General features: G+C 45.4%; 1 protein-coding gene and 2 non-coding genes across 3 annotated transcripts; all 3 read right to left on the bottom strand.

Moving 5' to 3' along the window:
• Positions 1-68: 68 nt before the first annotated feature.
• TSR1 (TSR1 ribosome maturation factor) lies at positions 69-15,171 on the bottom strand. Its single transcript, XM_066363498.1, has 15 exons — positions 14,989-15,171; positions 14,682-14,785; positions 14,163-14,382; positions 13,918-14,052; positions 13,148-13,572; positions 10,439-10,598; positions 9,423-9,580; positions 8,577-8,773; positions 6,995-7,157; positions 6,341-6,451; positions 4,787-4,919; positions 1,863-1,979; positions 637-777; positions 458-532; positions 69-348 (listed from the first exon to the last, which is right to left on the bottom strand). The coding sequence occupies exons 1-15, from the start codon at positions 15,083-15,085 to the stop codon at positions 170-172; spliced, it is 2,415 nt and encodes an 804-aa protein (XP_066219595.1). The 5' UTR covers positions 15,086-15,171; the 3' UTR covers positions 69-169.
• LOC136396169 (small nucleolar RNA SNORD91 family) lies at positions 4,629-4,723 on the bottom strand. The gene has a single exon (XR_010749574.1). It is a non-coding gene; the product is annotated as a small nucleolar RNA SNORD91 family (small nucleolar RNA).
• Positions 5,717-5,810, bottom strand: LOC136396170 (small nucleolar RNA SNORD91 family). The gene has a single exon (XR_010749575.1). It is a non-coding gene; the product is annotated as a small nucleolar RNA SNORD91 family (small nucleolar RNA).
• Positions 15,172-15,798: the final 627 nt, after the last annotated feature.

Raw genomic sequence — 15,798 nt, 5'->3', positions numbered from 1 at the left:
CCATACTTAACCGAGATAACTTGTCAAGGCCAAGAAAAGCCTTTTGCGAAAAGGGGCAGCAGACTTCTAAGCTAAAGTAGACAACACAAACTGCCCAATCACAAGGTGTAGCTTCCCATCCCTCAGATGCTAACCAGTAGCAATGACAATTAGAATTCCACTGAATCCATCACTCCATGTCCGTTTCTGGCACTGCTGAAGAAATCTCACATTTCACCCAAGGTACTGGTTCTGGTACATATGGATCATAAGTCCATTTGGGGAAAACTCGTTTATAGAGGTTCATCAGTACTGTGTCCTGAGATTTTAGCTTCCCATCAAAACTGCATTTCATATGGCCATGAGTACCTAGAAAGAAAACACAGCAAGTTCATCAAATTTAATGGTCTTCTACCCCAGTAGCATTTAATAGCACTGGGGGAACCTAGATAAAATTCCAAATCCAACATCCTCTTACCTAAAGGCTCCTTGATGTGTCCCCTACGGCCCCACTTTGTTCTCAGTTCCACCGGTTTAAACCACAGCACGTCCTCTTAGAATGAAACACACAGAAGACCAAGATGCAACATTTACCCATAAAATGTAAACCCAACCTTCACCCCACAAAGGCAGTCAGATCCCATCCTTTAGACATACCTCTACTGAAGAACATGTAACGCACTACTGCCATCTTAGTAAAAATTTTGAAAGGATGACCACTCAGAACAACTCTCTTGATGACCATCCTGTCTGGATCCACTGACAAAAGATGGCCTGTGGCAATGAGGTTATGCATTCCTAAGGGGCAAAAAGAAAAGCAGCAGGAGTCTACAGACCAAAGCATTTATTGCTCTAGTCCACTTAAAGACCTATGCAAAATCTTTTTAGAGAAACCTTAAAGTAGGGATGTACAATGCTGCTTTCCTGGGTCCATAGCAAAAATTACTAAGTGATATTCCTGCTGAGCCTGACCCTAGATCCTATCCTAAATATCACAATCTGCGCATCCTCTACCAATTAGCTCAAGTTGGCAAGCAAGATCAAACCCCATTCATCATCCCTGCCTTAGACCCACTGTGAGCCTAATATTGGGACACAGTAAGTCCCTGAGTTACAAACATCCAACTTACATAAAACTTGTACTTATGAATAGAGCTACTGGTAATCATAAGAGCTATTGGTAATCAATTGCAATTGGACATCAGTGAAAATTATATAGTTACTTGACTCCCATGGCAAAGAACTAATAAAGACCTTATAGAACTAGCACAGTAGATAATAGCATTAGGGAATAAAACAGGGACCTAGAAACTCCATAAACAAGTTTTCTACAAGAGTTAGGTGATGCTTTCTGACTCACTGAAGCAGTAATGGCAAAGTTAGAGAAGCAAGATCCTGATAGAGAGGTTTACCATAGTTACTACAGGGCCATTTATAATGAGGGAAAGAATAGCTCTGTACAAACCTCCCCTGATGCCTACTGTAAGAAACTGACTCCAGCAGTAGAATCAAACCCTGACTCTCTAACACCAGTCCCATCCTCTCCAAAAAGTCCATCAGCTTTCTATCATCCAAGATTGTTTAACGTTTTATTTGAAAATGTTTAAGTATATACATACAGAGAAAAGCAAAAATAAATACTATGTGAAGACAAACATCTAAGTTGCATTTAATAGATAAATATACCTATTCCAACTTACATACAAATTCAACTTAAGAACAAACCTACAGAACCTATCTTGTTTGTAACCCTGGGACTGCCTGTAATCTAAAAACCATCACCACCCTCTTCATACCATTTGGCTCCCATATCTAAATACAGAAAACCGTATTACATCTATTAGGGCCCTGCAGATCTGTTTACCTCTGTGAACTCAACTTACCATTGCTATTTGGTTTGAAAAGCAGCACAGATGCAGGAGGAAAAGTGATAGGGGCATATACTGTCACCACCAGGGCCGTGTCAGCAGTCAAGAATCTCTGAAATTTATGTTTATCCGCTGTTATAATAAAGGTTAAAAAATACAAACCAAAAACATTTAGAGAACTCATAAGGAATCCAGAGGCCTGTGAAAAGGTGTATCAAGTGCAGCTCTTACATCCAAGGCAACTTGTGTTTCTTTTACCCTACTTAGTTCTCAAAGTATATCCCTGCCTCAACACACCTGATAGATACAACCCAACCCTATCAGTTTTTTTTCAACTGGAGGCAGAATCTCAGAACCTAGATTCTATTTGGGTTTGGAAAAGTTCTCCAGTGATTCTTTTTGTTGTTGTTGTTTTGTTTTGTTTTTTTGTATTTTTCTGAAGTTGGAAACGGGGAGGCAGTCAGACAGACTCCTGCATGCGCCTAACCGGGATCCACCCGGCATGCCCACCAGGGGGCAATGCTCTGCCCATCTGGGGTGCCGCTCTGCTGCAACCAGGGCCATTCTAGTGCCTGAGGCAGAGGCCATAGAGCCATCCTCAGTGCCCGGGCCAACTTTGCTCCAATGGAGCCTTGGCTGTGGGAGGGGAAGAGAGAGACAGAGAGGAAGGAGGGGGAGGAGTGGAGAAGCAGATGGGCGCTTCTCCTGTGTGCCCTGGCCGGGAATCGAACCCGGGACTCCTGCACGCCAGGCTGACGCTCTACCACTGAGCCAACCGGCCAGGGCCTCTTTTTTTCTTTTTAATGACAGAAAGAGAGAGAGGGACAGATTAGGACAGACATACAGGAAGGGAGATAGATGAGAAGTATCAATTCTTTGCTGTGGCACCTTAGTTGTTCACTGATTGCTTTCTCATACGTGCCTTGACCGGGGAGCTACAGCAGAGCGATTGATCCCTTGCTCAAGCCCGAAACCTTGGGCTCAAGCCAGCGACTATGGGGTCATGTCTATGATCACACATTCAGGCCAGCGAATCCCCTGCTCAAGCTGGTGAGCCTGTGCTCAAGCTGGCAACCTCAGGGTTTCAAACCTGGGTCCTCTGCGTCCTAGTCCGATGCTCAATTCCACTATGCCATCACCTAGTCAGGCTCCAGTGATTCTAATATACACCAATCTTCCCTTATTTGAGAATCAGTGCTTTATAGAGAATATATCCACTAAATCAACAATTCTTAGTCTTGGCAAACATTTTTTTTTCTTTATTTTAAAATTTATTGATTGATTTTAGAGAGATGAGAGAGAGAGAGGTGTGAGGGAGGAGTGGGAAACATCAACTCATAGTTGTTTCTCATATGTGCCTTGACCAGGCAAGCCTGAGGTTTTGAACTGGCAACCTCAGCATTCCAGGTCGAAGCTTTATCCATTGCGCCACCACAGGTCAAGCTCTGATCTATAATCTTAAGGACTATCTGGAGCTTCTGTTTTTACCTTCAGTGAAACCGTCCGACCTCCCTTTTTAATAATGAAGTATGAGAAATGAACAGAAAATATCCAGGCACTGGCTGGGTGGCTCAGTGGATAAAGCACTGACCCAGCATGCCAGAGGTCATGGGTTTGACCCCCCCCCCAATCAGGGCACATACAAGAAGCATTAACTGAGTACCCAACTAAATGGAACAACTAAGTGAACAAGTTGACGCTTCTCTCTCCCTCTCTCAAATCAATGGAACAATTTAAGAAAAAAGAAATTATCCAGAGCTCTCATCAATACTGCCTTCATCACTTTCCTCTGGCCATTAATGAGCTGAGAATATAGGTAATGTTCAAAAATTCCCAAGTTAGTACAAAACCTCTTCTCACTTCTAATCTTTAGCACAATAAAATTTTTAAATTTTAAAAAAATGTATTGATTTTAGCCTGACCAGGCAGTGGGCACAGTGAGTGGATAGAGCATTGGCTTGGACCCAGGTTCCATACTCAGAGGTCACCGGCTTGAGTGCGGGCTCACCAGCTTGAGCATGGGGTCGCTGGCTTGAGCAAAGGGTCACTGGCTCATTTGGAGCCCCTCGGATAAGGCACATCTGAGGAACAATCAGTGAACTGAAGTGCCACAACTATGAGTGGATGCTTCTCATTTCTCTCCCTTCTTGTCTGTCCCTCTCTCTTTCTTAAAAAAATACTGCTCACAAAAATTAGGGAATATTTCAAAAATGAATATGAAGTGATAAAATATCCCCTAATTTTTGTGAGCAGTGTAAATAAATAAAATAAAATTTAAAATATATTGATTTTAGAAAGAGAGGAAGGGGGAGAGAGAAAGAAAGAGAGGGAGAGACAAGAACACTGCTCTGTTCCTGCAGTACCCAGAGCAGGGATCAAACCAGCAACCTCTGCTCAGAAGGACGCTCTAACCAACTGAACCATCAGACCAAGATTTTAGTACAATAATTTTTGCCACAATAGTGTCCCTGGTCACCTAACCTGTGGTGGCGCAGTGGATGAAGTGTCGACCTGGAATGCTATAGTTGCCGGTTCAAAACCCCGGCCTTGCCTATTTAAGGCACATATGAGAAGCTACTATAAGTTGATGCTTCCCTCTCCTCCCCCCTTCTCTTGTTCTCTAAAATCAATAAATAATATCTGAAATTAAAAAAACAAGTGTCCCTGGTCACCACTCTCCAAACTCTCACCAAGTCTCCACATCTCAGAAGCCACACATCTCTTGCTTTATTCCACCTTGGGCAACCCACTAGCCTTCACCAACACTGCCGCTGTCAAATACGGCAGAGAAGCCTCAGCACCACTCAGAGGTTGCGTCACTGGAATGCTTCAGACAGGTTTAGACATTTTGAATAAATGCATCATTAGCTCCTAAACCAGAGTACCGAAAACGCCTCTAGAATGTGAAATTGTGTATTCTGTACCTCCTCACTGCTTACCTGCAGTGTGCTGAGAAAATAAAGGTGAGGCTTGGAAGCGCCTGAACCCACAGTGGAAGATCAGCTTCTCTTTAGCTTTCACAGGTTCAGTGTTGTCGGGATGCCGGCTTACTACCATATTCAGTACTGACATCTAAGTAACAAGTAAGAAAAACAGAACTTTATATCTAGAACACTTTAACCTAAAAGGCAAACCAAACTAACATTCCGATTCACTCTAAGAACTGACAGTGCTAATTAATAATGTAGTACAGATTCATCTTTTACCTCTAACTGGCATTTGAGCTAAACAGAGGCAGGTTTTCAGAGCTTTCATGTACCCTTCTATACTAGTTGACATTCCTGCATCTAACATGCAAGAGCTCAACATCTGTCACATGGTTAATGACTTCAAGCCACTCACTCACCACACACCTCAAACCACACTCATTCAAGCCCCTTCTGCTCCTCAACCTTCACTCACTGACCCAAGGCCAGAGCTCGCAACACACTCCAACCTACATGACTGCTGGCCACCAAGAGAAAAGAGATCTACACCTTGGCATAAACACTCTTTATTTGTAAGGCTGCCAACCCCTGGTTAAAATCTAATCTGAGCCTGCCCAGGCAGTGGATTAGCATTGGACTGGGATGCCGAGGACCCAGGTTCGAAACCCCGAGGTTGCCAGCTTGAGTGCGGGCTCATCAGGCTTGAGTGTGGGATCATCGACATGACCCCATGGTTGCTGGCTTGAGCAAGGGGTCACTCATTCTGCTGTAGCCACCCCCCCCCCCCCCGCCACCTGGTCAAGGCACGTATAAAAAAGCAATCAATGAATAACCAACTAAGGTGCTGCAATGAAGAACTGATGCTTCCATCTTTCCCTTCCTGTCTGACCCTATCCGTCTCTGTCACACACACACAAAATTCTGATCTGAGAAATATACTTATTTCAGAGAAGTCTCAGAACCACTTGGGTTGCTGCATCACTGAGATGCTTCAGACAGGTTCAGACACAGGTTTTAACCATCACTGACTTCTCTATCATCGCAATTCTTAATCCTAAAGGCATGTTTTTCACATCCCAATGAGCAAAATGTCAGTATAATAAAGTTCTAGACTGTCACACAGACCTGGTCAGAAAGTTTTTTTTGTTTTGTTTTTTTTTCCTGTATTTTTCTGAAGCCAGAAACGGAGAGACAGTCAGACAGACTCCCGCATGCGCCCGACCGGGATCCACCGGCATGCCCACCAGGGGGCGATGCTCTGCCCCTCCGGGGCGTCGCTCTGTTGAGACCAGAGCCACTCTAGCGCCTGGGGCAGAGGCCAAGGAGCCATCCCCAGCGCCCGGGCCATCTTTGCTCCAGTGGAACCTCAGCTGCGGAAGGGGAAGAGAGAGACAGAGAGGAAGGAGAGGGGGAGGGGTGGAGAAGCAGATGAGCGCTTCTCCTGTGTGCCCTGGCCGGGAATTGAACCCGGGACTTCTGCACGCCAGGCCGACACTCTACCACTGAGCCAACTGGCCAGGGCTGGTCAGAAAGTTTTACAACTCCCATTTCCCACAAGATACTAACCTTCTGTTCATGAGACAGTAAAGAAAAAGCAATCAAGGGTGCCCCTTGCTTGAAATGCTCCATCACAGAGAGAGGCACTTCAGAGACATGAAGTGTAACATACCAGCCAACCTGCCAGAAGAAAGCAGAAAACAATCACACAATTACCCTTAAGGACTCTATAATGATAAAACGTTTCTCCAAATATGTTAAACGTCTCATACTACCATATAGCCAATCCTCACCCTTCAAAATTGCCTTTCACAAATGCTTCAACTATCTAGATTAAATTTTTTTTTTAATTTTTTTTTTATTTACTCATTTTAGAGAGGAGAGAGAGAGAGAGAGAGGAGAGAGAGACAGGGGGGAGGAGCTGGAAGCATCAACTCCCATATGTGCCTTGACCAGGCAAGCCCAAGGCTTCGAACCGGCGACCTTAGCATTTCTAGGTCGATGCTCTATCCACTGCACCACCACAGGTCAGGCAAATTTTTTTGTTAACATTTGTGATACCTCTTTGTCCCCAATATCACTCTTATCAGTGACTCAGTAGCTCCTCTAATTCAGCTATGGGCAGCACAAAACAAAGGTACACTTGCCAAGAGAAGGAGTAAAGGATAGGGCACCTTGGCAAATAAAAGCAACTTATAGGGATCAATAAAGAAAGGCAGATACCTCAGCTCCTTCAACCTCATTTTCCTCGATTCCTTTAAAGATGCGTTTCCTGGTATTAGTAAAGTTCTGAAATTGAAAGATACGAGCATAATCTTGAGGAAGGTTTTCCTTAGGATCCCATGGAGATGTCCGGAAGCTTTTGAGGCCTCTGTATTTCTGAAATCTAGAATACAGGAGAATTTAAAGAAATTAATAGTCAAATTTATACGGTGCTACTATTTTTACTCTGGTCAATAATACAGCTAAGACTCTAAGTTAAAGAACTCCTATCACTCTCTCAAGATTACTTCATAGCCTAAATCAAGACCACATTCCAGCCTGACTAGGCGGTGGCGCAGTGGATAGTGTCGGACTGGGATGCAGAAGACCAGGTTCGAGACCCCGAGGTCGCCGGCTTGAGCGCGGGCTCATCTGGTTTGAGCAAAGCTCACCAGCTTGGACCCAAGGCCGCTGGCTCGAGCAAGGGGTAACTCAGTCTGCTGAAGGCCTGCAGTCAAGGCACATATGAGAAAGCAATCAATGAACAACTAAGGTGTTGCAATGCGCAACAAAAAACTAATGATTGATGCTTCTCATCTCTCCATTCCTGTCTGTCCCTGTCTATCCCTCTCTCTGTAAAAAAAAAAAAAAAAAACACCAAAACCACACTCCAAAACTGTTTTCAACAAATATTTCAAAACCAAAGCCAAGCTTCTTTCTCACCAACAAAAGACAAAGTATATACAGTGGCTCACTGGTGCCTATGAGGAAGTGGCTCCTTAACCTAAGGAACACGGTCCTTGATAAAATCCTTACTTCTCTAATATCTGACAAACCCTCTGGGTTTAGTCAGACTGACTCATACAGCAAAAATGACCACTTACACCTTCAAGCTTTTATCCTGTGGTTCCACCCAAACTCCCCCAAAATCTCCAAATATTGCATACTTCAACTGAGTATTAAGTTTACATAGAAAGCATCTGCTACTCAACTTCTGGTCTCCGAATGGAGGCGTGGGTTCGTATCCCACTTCTGATACCAAAAAAAACCAAAAAACAAACACACAGAAAAAAAAGGAAAGCATCTTTCCTATCCTCCTATATAGAACATTAGCCCTTCAGAACCAGAAACAATGTTTTTTTCTTTTCTTTTATTTATTTACTTATTTTAAGGGGGGGGGGGGGCAGGAAGCATCAACTCCCATATGTGCCTTAACCAGGCAAGCCCAGGGTTTAGAACCGGCAACCTCAGTGTTCCAGGTTATCCACTGCACCACCACAGGTCAGGCAACACTTTATTTATTGATTTTAGAGAGAGGAGGAGAGGGAAGAGAAGAGGAGAGAGAGGGAAGGGGAAGGGAGGGGAGGGGGGAGGGGAGAGAAGGCAGAAAGGGGGCAGGGAAGAGAGAAAGGAGGAATGGGAAGCTTCAATTCATAGGTAGTTGTTTCTTGTATGTGCCTTGATCAGGAAGCCCGGGATTTTGAACCAGTGACCTCAGTGTTCCAGGTCAACAGTTTATCCACTGTGCCACCACAGGTCAGGCAAAAAATAAAATCTTAAAGGAAAAAAAAAGTAATGACTGATTTCAGACTTGTTGACTAACCGAACTCTAGCAGCCACATCGCGAGGGGTATCGACTTCATCTGGAAACATCTCTTCCAGTCTTTCTTGTTTATATTTCTCCAGCATTTTTTCCTCAACCTCTTTATCCATTTTCTCATCATATAGATCATCACGCACAGACTCTTCTATAGCCATAGCTTCACATTCTTCCTCTTCTTCCTCTTCACTACTCTCATCCTGTGGAATAAATAATAATAGCTTTGGCCCTGGCCGGATAGCTTGATTGGTTGGAGCACTGTCCCAAAGCACAGAATAACAGCTTTAAAGCTATTAAGCTAAGAATAAAATAATTTTATTAGACATTTAGTCTAAACCATGTCATTTCCTTTTCTTTCTCTCTCTCTCTCTATCTTTTTTTTTTTTTTTAAGAGAGACAGACAGCAAAGGAGAGAGATGAGAAGCATCAACTCACAATTGCAGCACCTTAGTTGTTCACTGATGGTTTTCTCATACATGTCTTGACTAGGAGACTCCAGCTGAGCCAGTGACCACTTGCTCAAGCCAGCAACCTGGGGTCATGTCTATGATCCCATGCTCAAGCTGGATGAGCCCATACTTAAGCTAGCAACCTTAGGGTTTCAAACCTGGGTCCTCGGTATCCCAGGCCGACGCTCTATCCACTGCACCACCTCCTGGTCAGGCAAACCATGTCAATTCTAAGAGACTCGGTTATAAAACAAGTTTTATTCCTGACAATGACAAAGTCCTTTAAAAACTGACCATACAAAAAAAAAAAAACCTGACCATACACATACCTCAAGGTCAGGATTGCACTTTGCCTTACATTTGGGGTTGTACACAAAGTGACCTCAGAACATTTTTTTACCTGAGATTCCTCTTCCATAAAGTCCTCATGTTCTATATCGTCATATTCATCTCCTTCCCTATCACTTTCACCATCCTCATCCAAAATCCATTCAGCTTGGTAACTGGATGTTCCTTTGGGAACCTTCTTTACTATCTTGGAACTTTTCTTCAAGAAGTCTGTAAAAACCCAAATGAGGTAAGTAAATTATATACTTTCTTTCCCCTTTCGTGTGTGTGTGTGTGTGTGTGTGTGTGTGTGTGTGTGTGTGTGTGTGTGTGTGTGTATTTTTCTAAAGTTGGAAACGGGGAGGCAGTCAGACAGACTCCCACATGCACCCGACTGGGATCCACCCGGCACGCCCACCAGGGGGCGACGCTCTGCCCATCTGGGGTGTTGCTCTGTTGCTACCAGAACCATTCTTAGCACCTGAGGCAGAGGCCATAGAGCCATCCTCAGCACCCGGGCCAACCCTGCTCCAATGGAGCCCTGGCTGCGGGAGGGGAAGAGAGAGACAGAGAGGAAGGAGAGGGGGAGGAGTGGAGAAGCAGATTGGCCTCTCCTGTATGCCCTGGTTGGGAATCAAACCCGGGATTCCTGCACACCAGGCCGATGCTTTACCACTGAGCCAACCGGCCAGGGCCTCTTTCCCCTTTTACTTCAGGTATTCTCACTTCAGCAAGACACTAGATATTGCTGCCAACACCAGAAACTCTAGCAGATACTATGTGCAAAACAGACAACTACTTCCAAATTTAATTTGGCTGCCTGAAAACTAGCAATAATTACACAATAAAGCCTGCAATAAATCCAAAGTTGTTTATCTGTTTGTTATAAAACAAGTGATTTTGAGAAAAGGAGCAAAGCTGTGTTCAATGTTTGCTTAATACAAACATATAGCATTTGGGGGTGAGAAGGGATAGACCTCCAAATACATCCTCAACCCACTCTACCTTAAAGGGTCCTGACTGTGAGCAGCTAGACAAAATCCACAGTTCTGGGCCAGATGAATTACAAACAAGCTTGCCATTACCAACCATTTGCCTCACTCAGTTCCTCTTCAGTGGGCCAGGTTTGCTCCCCCTCCATTGGATCTGGAATAACCTCTGTTTGCAACGATTCTTGTCTATCAGGGTCTGCCTTCATTAGGACCTTAATATCTTCCTCCATATCAGCTACAGCATCCGTAGAACCAATCTAAATCAAAAGCAGGTGATGGTCAGTCAAACATTAACAAAAAATGTACTAAATCTAACATAGTAACTAGAAAGATCCAAAAATAACAGTCCTCAAGTAGAAGACCAATGAAACAGAATGAAACATAAAGCCAAAATTTATCAAATTTTTTTCAAATGATTCCATTTCCTAGCATTTTTTTTTTTTCATTTTTCCAAAGCTGGAAATGGGGAGGCAGTCAGACTCCCGCATGCACCCAACTGGGATCCACCCAGCATGCCCACCAGGGGGCGATGCTCTGCCCCTCTGTGGCATCGCTCTGTTGCATCCAGAGCCATTCTAGCACCTGAGGCAGAGGCCACAGAGCCATCCCCAGCGCCCGGGCCATCTTTGCTCCAATGGAGCCTCGCTGCGGGAGGGGAAGAGAGAGACAGAGAGGAAGGAGAGGGGGAGGGGTGGAGAAGCAGATGGGTGCTTCTCCTGTGTGCCCTGGCCGGGAATTGAACCCAGGACTCCTACACACCAGGCCGACGCTCTACCGCTGAGCCAACCGGCCAGGGCCCATTTCCTAGCATTTTAAGTCTATACCTTTGCTTGGTTCTTGAGGCTTTTCATAATCTGGCCCCACTCCTATGTTTATTACATACCCTACTCCCATCAGGCTGATGTCTTCAGAGTTCAGAGAAACCCTTTGATCCATCATTATGCTAGGTTCATGTTGTCTCTATGTTCTAAGACATTTTTTTTTTTTAGTAAGAGGGGGCATTATAGGCACAGAGAACAGGAAGGGAGAGAGATGAGAAGCATCAATTCTTCACTGCAGCTCCTTAGTTGTTCATTGATTGCTTTCCCATTATGTGCCTTGACTGGGGTGCTCCAGCCAAGCCAGTGACTCCTTGGACTCAAGCCAGCAACCATGGGTCATGTCTGATTCCATGCTCAAACCAGTGACTCCGTGCTCAAGCTGGTGAGCCTGTGCTCAAGCCGGATGAGCCTGCACTCAAACTGACGACCTTGGGATTTCAAACCAGGGTCTTCAGCATCCCAGCCTGATGCTCTATCCACTACGCCACCATCTGGTCAGGCCTTGGATATTCCTTCACCTCTCTAAAACATGTAAATCAAATTCATCCTTCTCAACATCTGGCTAAAGTCTCATCTCCTCTGTGAAGCTTGTTGGTCTACTTTCTCAGGTCCCATAGGTCTGTACCTCAACCACACTTCCTCAATCTTTACTTTACATGTGTTTGCCATTTTTTTTCCTAATTGTCTGAGGAAAGAGACTACATTTTGTCTTCTATAAACAGAGCCAATTTTGTACTTAACTAGTGCCTTACTTAGAACTAGCAGTCACCTCCTGGGACTAAGATAGTTGTCTAAGTTATAGACCTTCTCTGAAGTTAATCCCCATCCTACATTAGTTTACATTTAAATCTACACAGTCTTTAAGAATCTTGGCCCTGGCTGGATAGCTCAGTTGGTTTGAACATTGTCCCAATGGACCAAGATTGTGGGTTTAATCCCCAGTCAGGGCACATACAGGGAACAACATACAGTGAATGCATCAGTAAGTAGAACAACAAATTGATCTCTCTCTCAAGTCAATTTTTTCTAAGTCTTTTTTTTTTTTTAATTAAGTGAGAGGCAGGGAGGCAAAGACAGACTCCCGTATGCGCCCCAACTGGGATTCAGCCAGCAAGTCCCCTACTGGGTGATGCTCTGCCCACCTGGGGCTGCTGTTCTGTTGCTCAGCAGGCCACAGAGCCATCCTCAGCGCCCAGAACTAACTTGCTCAAACCGTTTGAGTCTGGCTGCGGGAGAGGAAAAGAGAAAAAAGGGAGAAGGGGGAGGGGGAGGGGAAGAGAAGCAGATGGTGGCTTCGCCTGTGTGCCTTGACCAGAAACCCAGGATTTCCACATGTCAGGCCGATGTTCTACCACTGAACCAACCTGCCAGGGCTCAAGTTTTTTTTTTTCTTCACAGAGACAGAGAGAGAGTCAGAGAGAAGAACAGATAGGGACAGACAGACAAGAAGGGAGAGAGACAAGAAGCATCGATTCTTTGTTGCAGCACCTTAGTTGTTCATTGATTGCTTTCTCATATGTGCCTTGATGGGGTTGGGGAGGGCTACAGCAGAGTGAGTGACCCCTTGCTCAAGCCAGTGACCTTGGGCTTCAAAAAAGCGACCTTTGGGCTGAAGCCAGCCACCATGGGGTCACGTCTATGATCCCACACTCAGGCCAGCAACCCCACGCTCAAGCTGGGTGAGCCCACACTTAAGCTGACAACTTCAGGGTTTTGAACCTAGGTTCTCTGCGTCCTAGTCCGATGCCCTATTCACTGCGCCACCACCTGGTCAGGTTCAAATCAAGTTTTAAAAAAGAAAACATTGCCCTGGCCGGATAGCTCTGTTGGCTAGAGCATGGTCCGAAAGCACCAATGTTGCTGGTTTGATCCACAGTCAGGTACATACAGGAACAGATGTTATTGTCTCTTTCCTGCTCTCTCCCTTCCTTTCTCTATAAAATCAATAAACATTAAAAAAAAATAAAATAAAACATCAATCTTACCTCTCTTGCCATGCCGGGGTCCTTCTGGGATTTGTTCACTCTAAGATTTAAAGGAAAAGGGTCCGTAGGAGCATCTATCTGTTTTATCTGGAAATCACCATGTCCAACGATGTGCAGCAAGTTATTTACATTCATAGTCTGTCCACGAACATAGCCTGAGATTTTCAAGGTCCCCACCAAGTTACTCTCTTCATCAGGCACAAAGTCAACATGGTGAGCAAAGAGGTAGGCCCGCCGATCTCGAAAGGCAATATGCCGTTGCTTTTGGTGAGCTAACTGCCTGAGCAGCATCCCTGCCTCCTGTTGAGTGTCTAACAAAAGGAGTTTGTCATCAGGAAATCGTTTCTCCACTACTTTACTTAGCTTCTTTCTGGCATCTATTTGTTTCTTCGGTGGGAGGCCAGAAATTCCCTGGATAGCTAGTGCTGTGAGCAAAAGAGAAAAGGATTTCATGACATCTTGATTCACCACATGAAAATCCTCCAAGCAGATTTATAAACAAGTTCACAAAAACTCAACAGTTGTGAGCGTAGAGATCATTGGGAAACCCAACATCCAGCTGCCTTAAATAAATTACACAGTAAAACCAAACCTTATATTCTTCCTCTGGGGAAAAGGCGGCACAGAAATAAAAAGGCAAGTTGTACAAAATAATATTGAATGTGAACTAAAATTTTAAAAAAATTTAAGGCACCTTAATGGAAATTATAGGTGCATAACAAATACTAGTTAATTTCCTTCATGGCCTCCAATATTCCCTAATCACTTACTATAGGTGGGAAGGCCCTGAGCAAAGAGGCAAGAAAGGCAGTAATCGCCAGTGCTGTCCCAGCCTTCTAGTGGATCAAGGAGGAACAGGATGGTATCAGCCACTTTAGCCAAGTCTAGCACAGTGTGCAGATCCCCTGAAGACAGAAAACAAAGTCATTGGGAAGAGGTGGTTGGCACCAGCACGTAATATTAAAAGAATATTACCACTACTCAAAACATGATAGAAAACATTGTATACTCTAACCTGGCCTTGCAGGTGTGAAAAACCACCGATGTTTCAAGATTGGGCATAACAGCATAAAGCTGTGGGTGCTTCCCCATTCGTTCACGTGTACTGTTCCAGTGTCCCTATCCTGAAGCAGCCGAAGGGCCTCTGGAAGGGAAATCCTGCTATGCAGGGGCACCACCAGTACCTGATGAGGAGGGCCATCCTTGCTGCCCAGATGCCTCTTTTCTGCCAGAACCTGAAATTAGAAAGGACCGGAGTACATCTCAACGTCTCAGTACTTCGTGCCAGTACTGACTTTCCAACAGCATAAATGACCTACCCCCAGCATCTGTCTTGTAAAAAGTGACGTGTATATCAATGGGTGAGAATGGACCAAAGCAAAGAATGCTCTAGCATGAGCACTCACAACTGGCATGTGCTCTAGGGTTATTCTCCATCTTTGGCCCCTTCCCAGAGTCATATTTTCTAGGTTGGGGCATTATCCGCCTACAATGTTTGTGAAGCCACACCATCCCCAATCCTTGCTCCTCTCACCGCCTCTTTCTTCTGCTTTCGGAGCTGGCTGGCACGATGCCTCTGGTCTACTCTGCTGAGCTCCTTTCTCATCTTCTTGCTTAGGATTTTCACTGCTAGACGGCCTGGAGTAAGATCATAAAGGGCTTTCGTGCTGGGCACCAGAAGGTCAAGAAAAGGGACCTCTTCCCGCCCACCTTAGAGCCGTTACATCGGGTCCAGGCCGAAAGTAGGAGTTGAGTCAGGGCATGGAGAAAAGCAGTCAAAATCGGCTAAGCAAAAAAAAATCGGCTAAGCAGCTCCTCCTCCTCCAACCCTATATTCTCACCCTTCTCGTTCCGCTGTGCGGATCCCCGGCGTCGATGCCGCCCGCCTTTATGAGCTTTATTCTGCTGCTTGAGCGGCCCGGAACGATGAGCCGCCATGCTGCCGCCCACATGCACCAAGTCAGCACTACTTCCGGCCCCGACTTAGCGCTTCCGGTCCCCTCCTTGGAGGCGTGTCTTCTCCGTGGTGGGGAAGGGCTCCTCTTGTCTTCTCGCGAGGGTTCTTCCCACTATCCTCTGAGAGTGCTGCTCCCGCGTCTCCACGAAACCGCTTAGTAAACTTTCCCCACGCGGCTATCTGCGGTTGGGGGCTTTAAAACACCGGATGTAGACTCTAGGTTTGCGCTTTTAGTCCCAGAGGGCTGTTTTGCTCCCTGTATTTTCAGGTTTTGCTCTATCAGTTGCATCACTTAGTAAAATGTTCAATGGAAGATTCTCCATTCGTGAGGGAGGGATGAGCCTCTCTCACCTAGTGCTTTACACGCCGCTCCTCACTTTGCATCAGCATGTGCTCTCACTTTGAGCAACCTTTCTCACCCTCATTTCCCTTGTGCTGCTACTGAAGGCATACGGCGTGGTACTCGCTTCTTTGACCATGATGGGCTCAGTACAAGTTACCGCAAGTCCGCGTTACCCCAACCCGCGCCCCCACCGCCCACGTAGCTGCAAAAAGAGCCAGACTGATCGTTTCAACCCCTACGGAGGAGGAAGGCTAGCCAGCCTTCTAGGCTCAGGTCTTTTGCGCTCCCACTCCTCTACAGGGGATTTCAGCCTGGGGACGACCACTGCCTTCCCTGTGGCCACACTCGAGA

This window comes from Saccopteryx leptura, chromosome 2 (genome assembly GCF_036850995.1).
Source record: "Saccopteryx leptura isolate mSacLep1 chromosome 2, mSacLep1_pri_phased_curated, whole genome shotgun sequence".
NCBI classification, from domain to species: Eukaryota; Metazoa; Chordata; class Mammalia; order Chiroptera; family Emballonuridae; genus Saccopteryx; species Saccopteryx leptura.
The sequence above is the reverse complement of the archived record's forward strand: the minus strand, read 5'-3'. Positions and strand labels throughout refer to the sequence as shown.

Coding starts and splice junctions, on each gene's coding strand:
- TSR1 (XM_066363498.1), bottom strand. CDS start 15,085: ATGGCGGCTCATCGTTCCGGGCCGCTCAAGCAGCAGAATAAAGCTCAT. Junction 7,158..8,576: donor GATGTGGCTGCTAGAGTTCG/GTTAGTCAACAA, acceptor CCTGTATTCTAG/ATTTCAGAAATACAGAGGCC. Junction 6,452..6,994: donor ATGAGGTTGAAGGAGCTGAG/GTATCTGCCTTT, acceptor TTCTTCTGGCAG/GTTGGCTGGTATGTTACACT.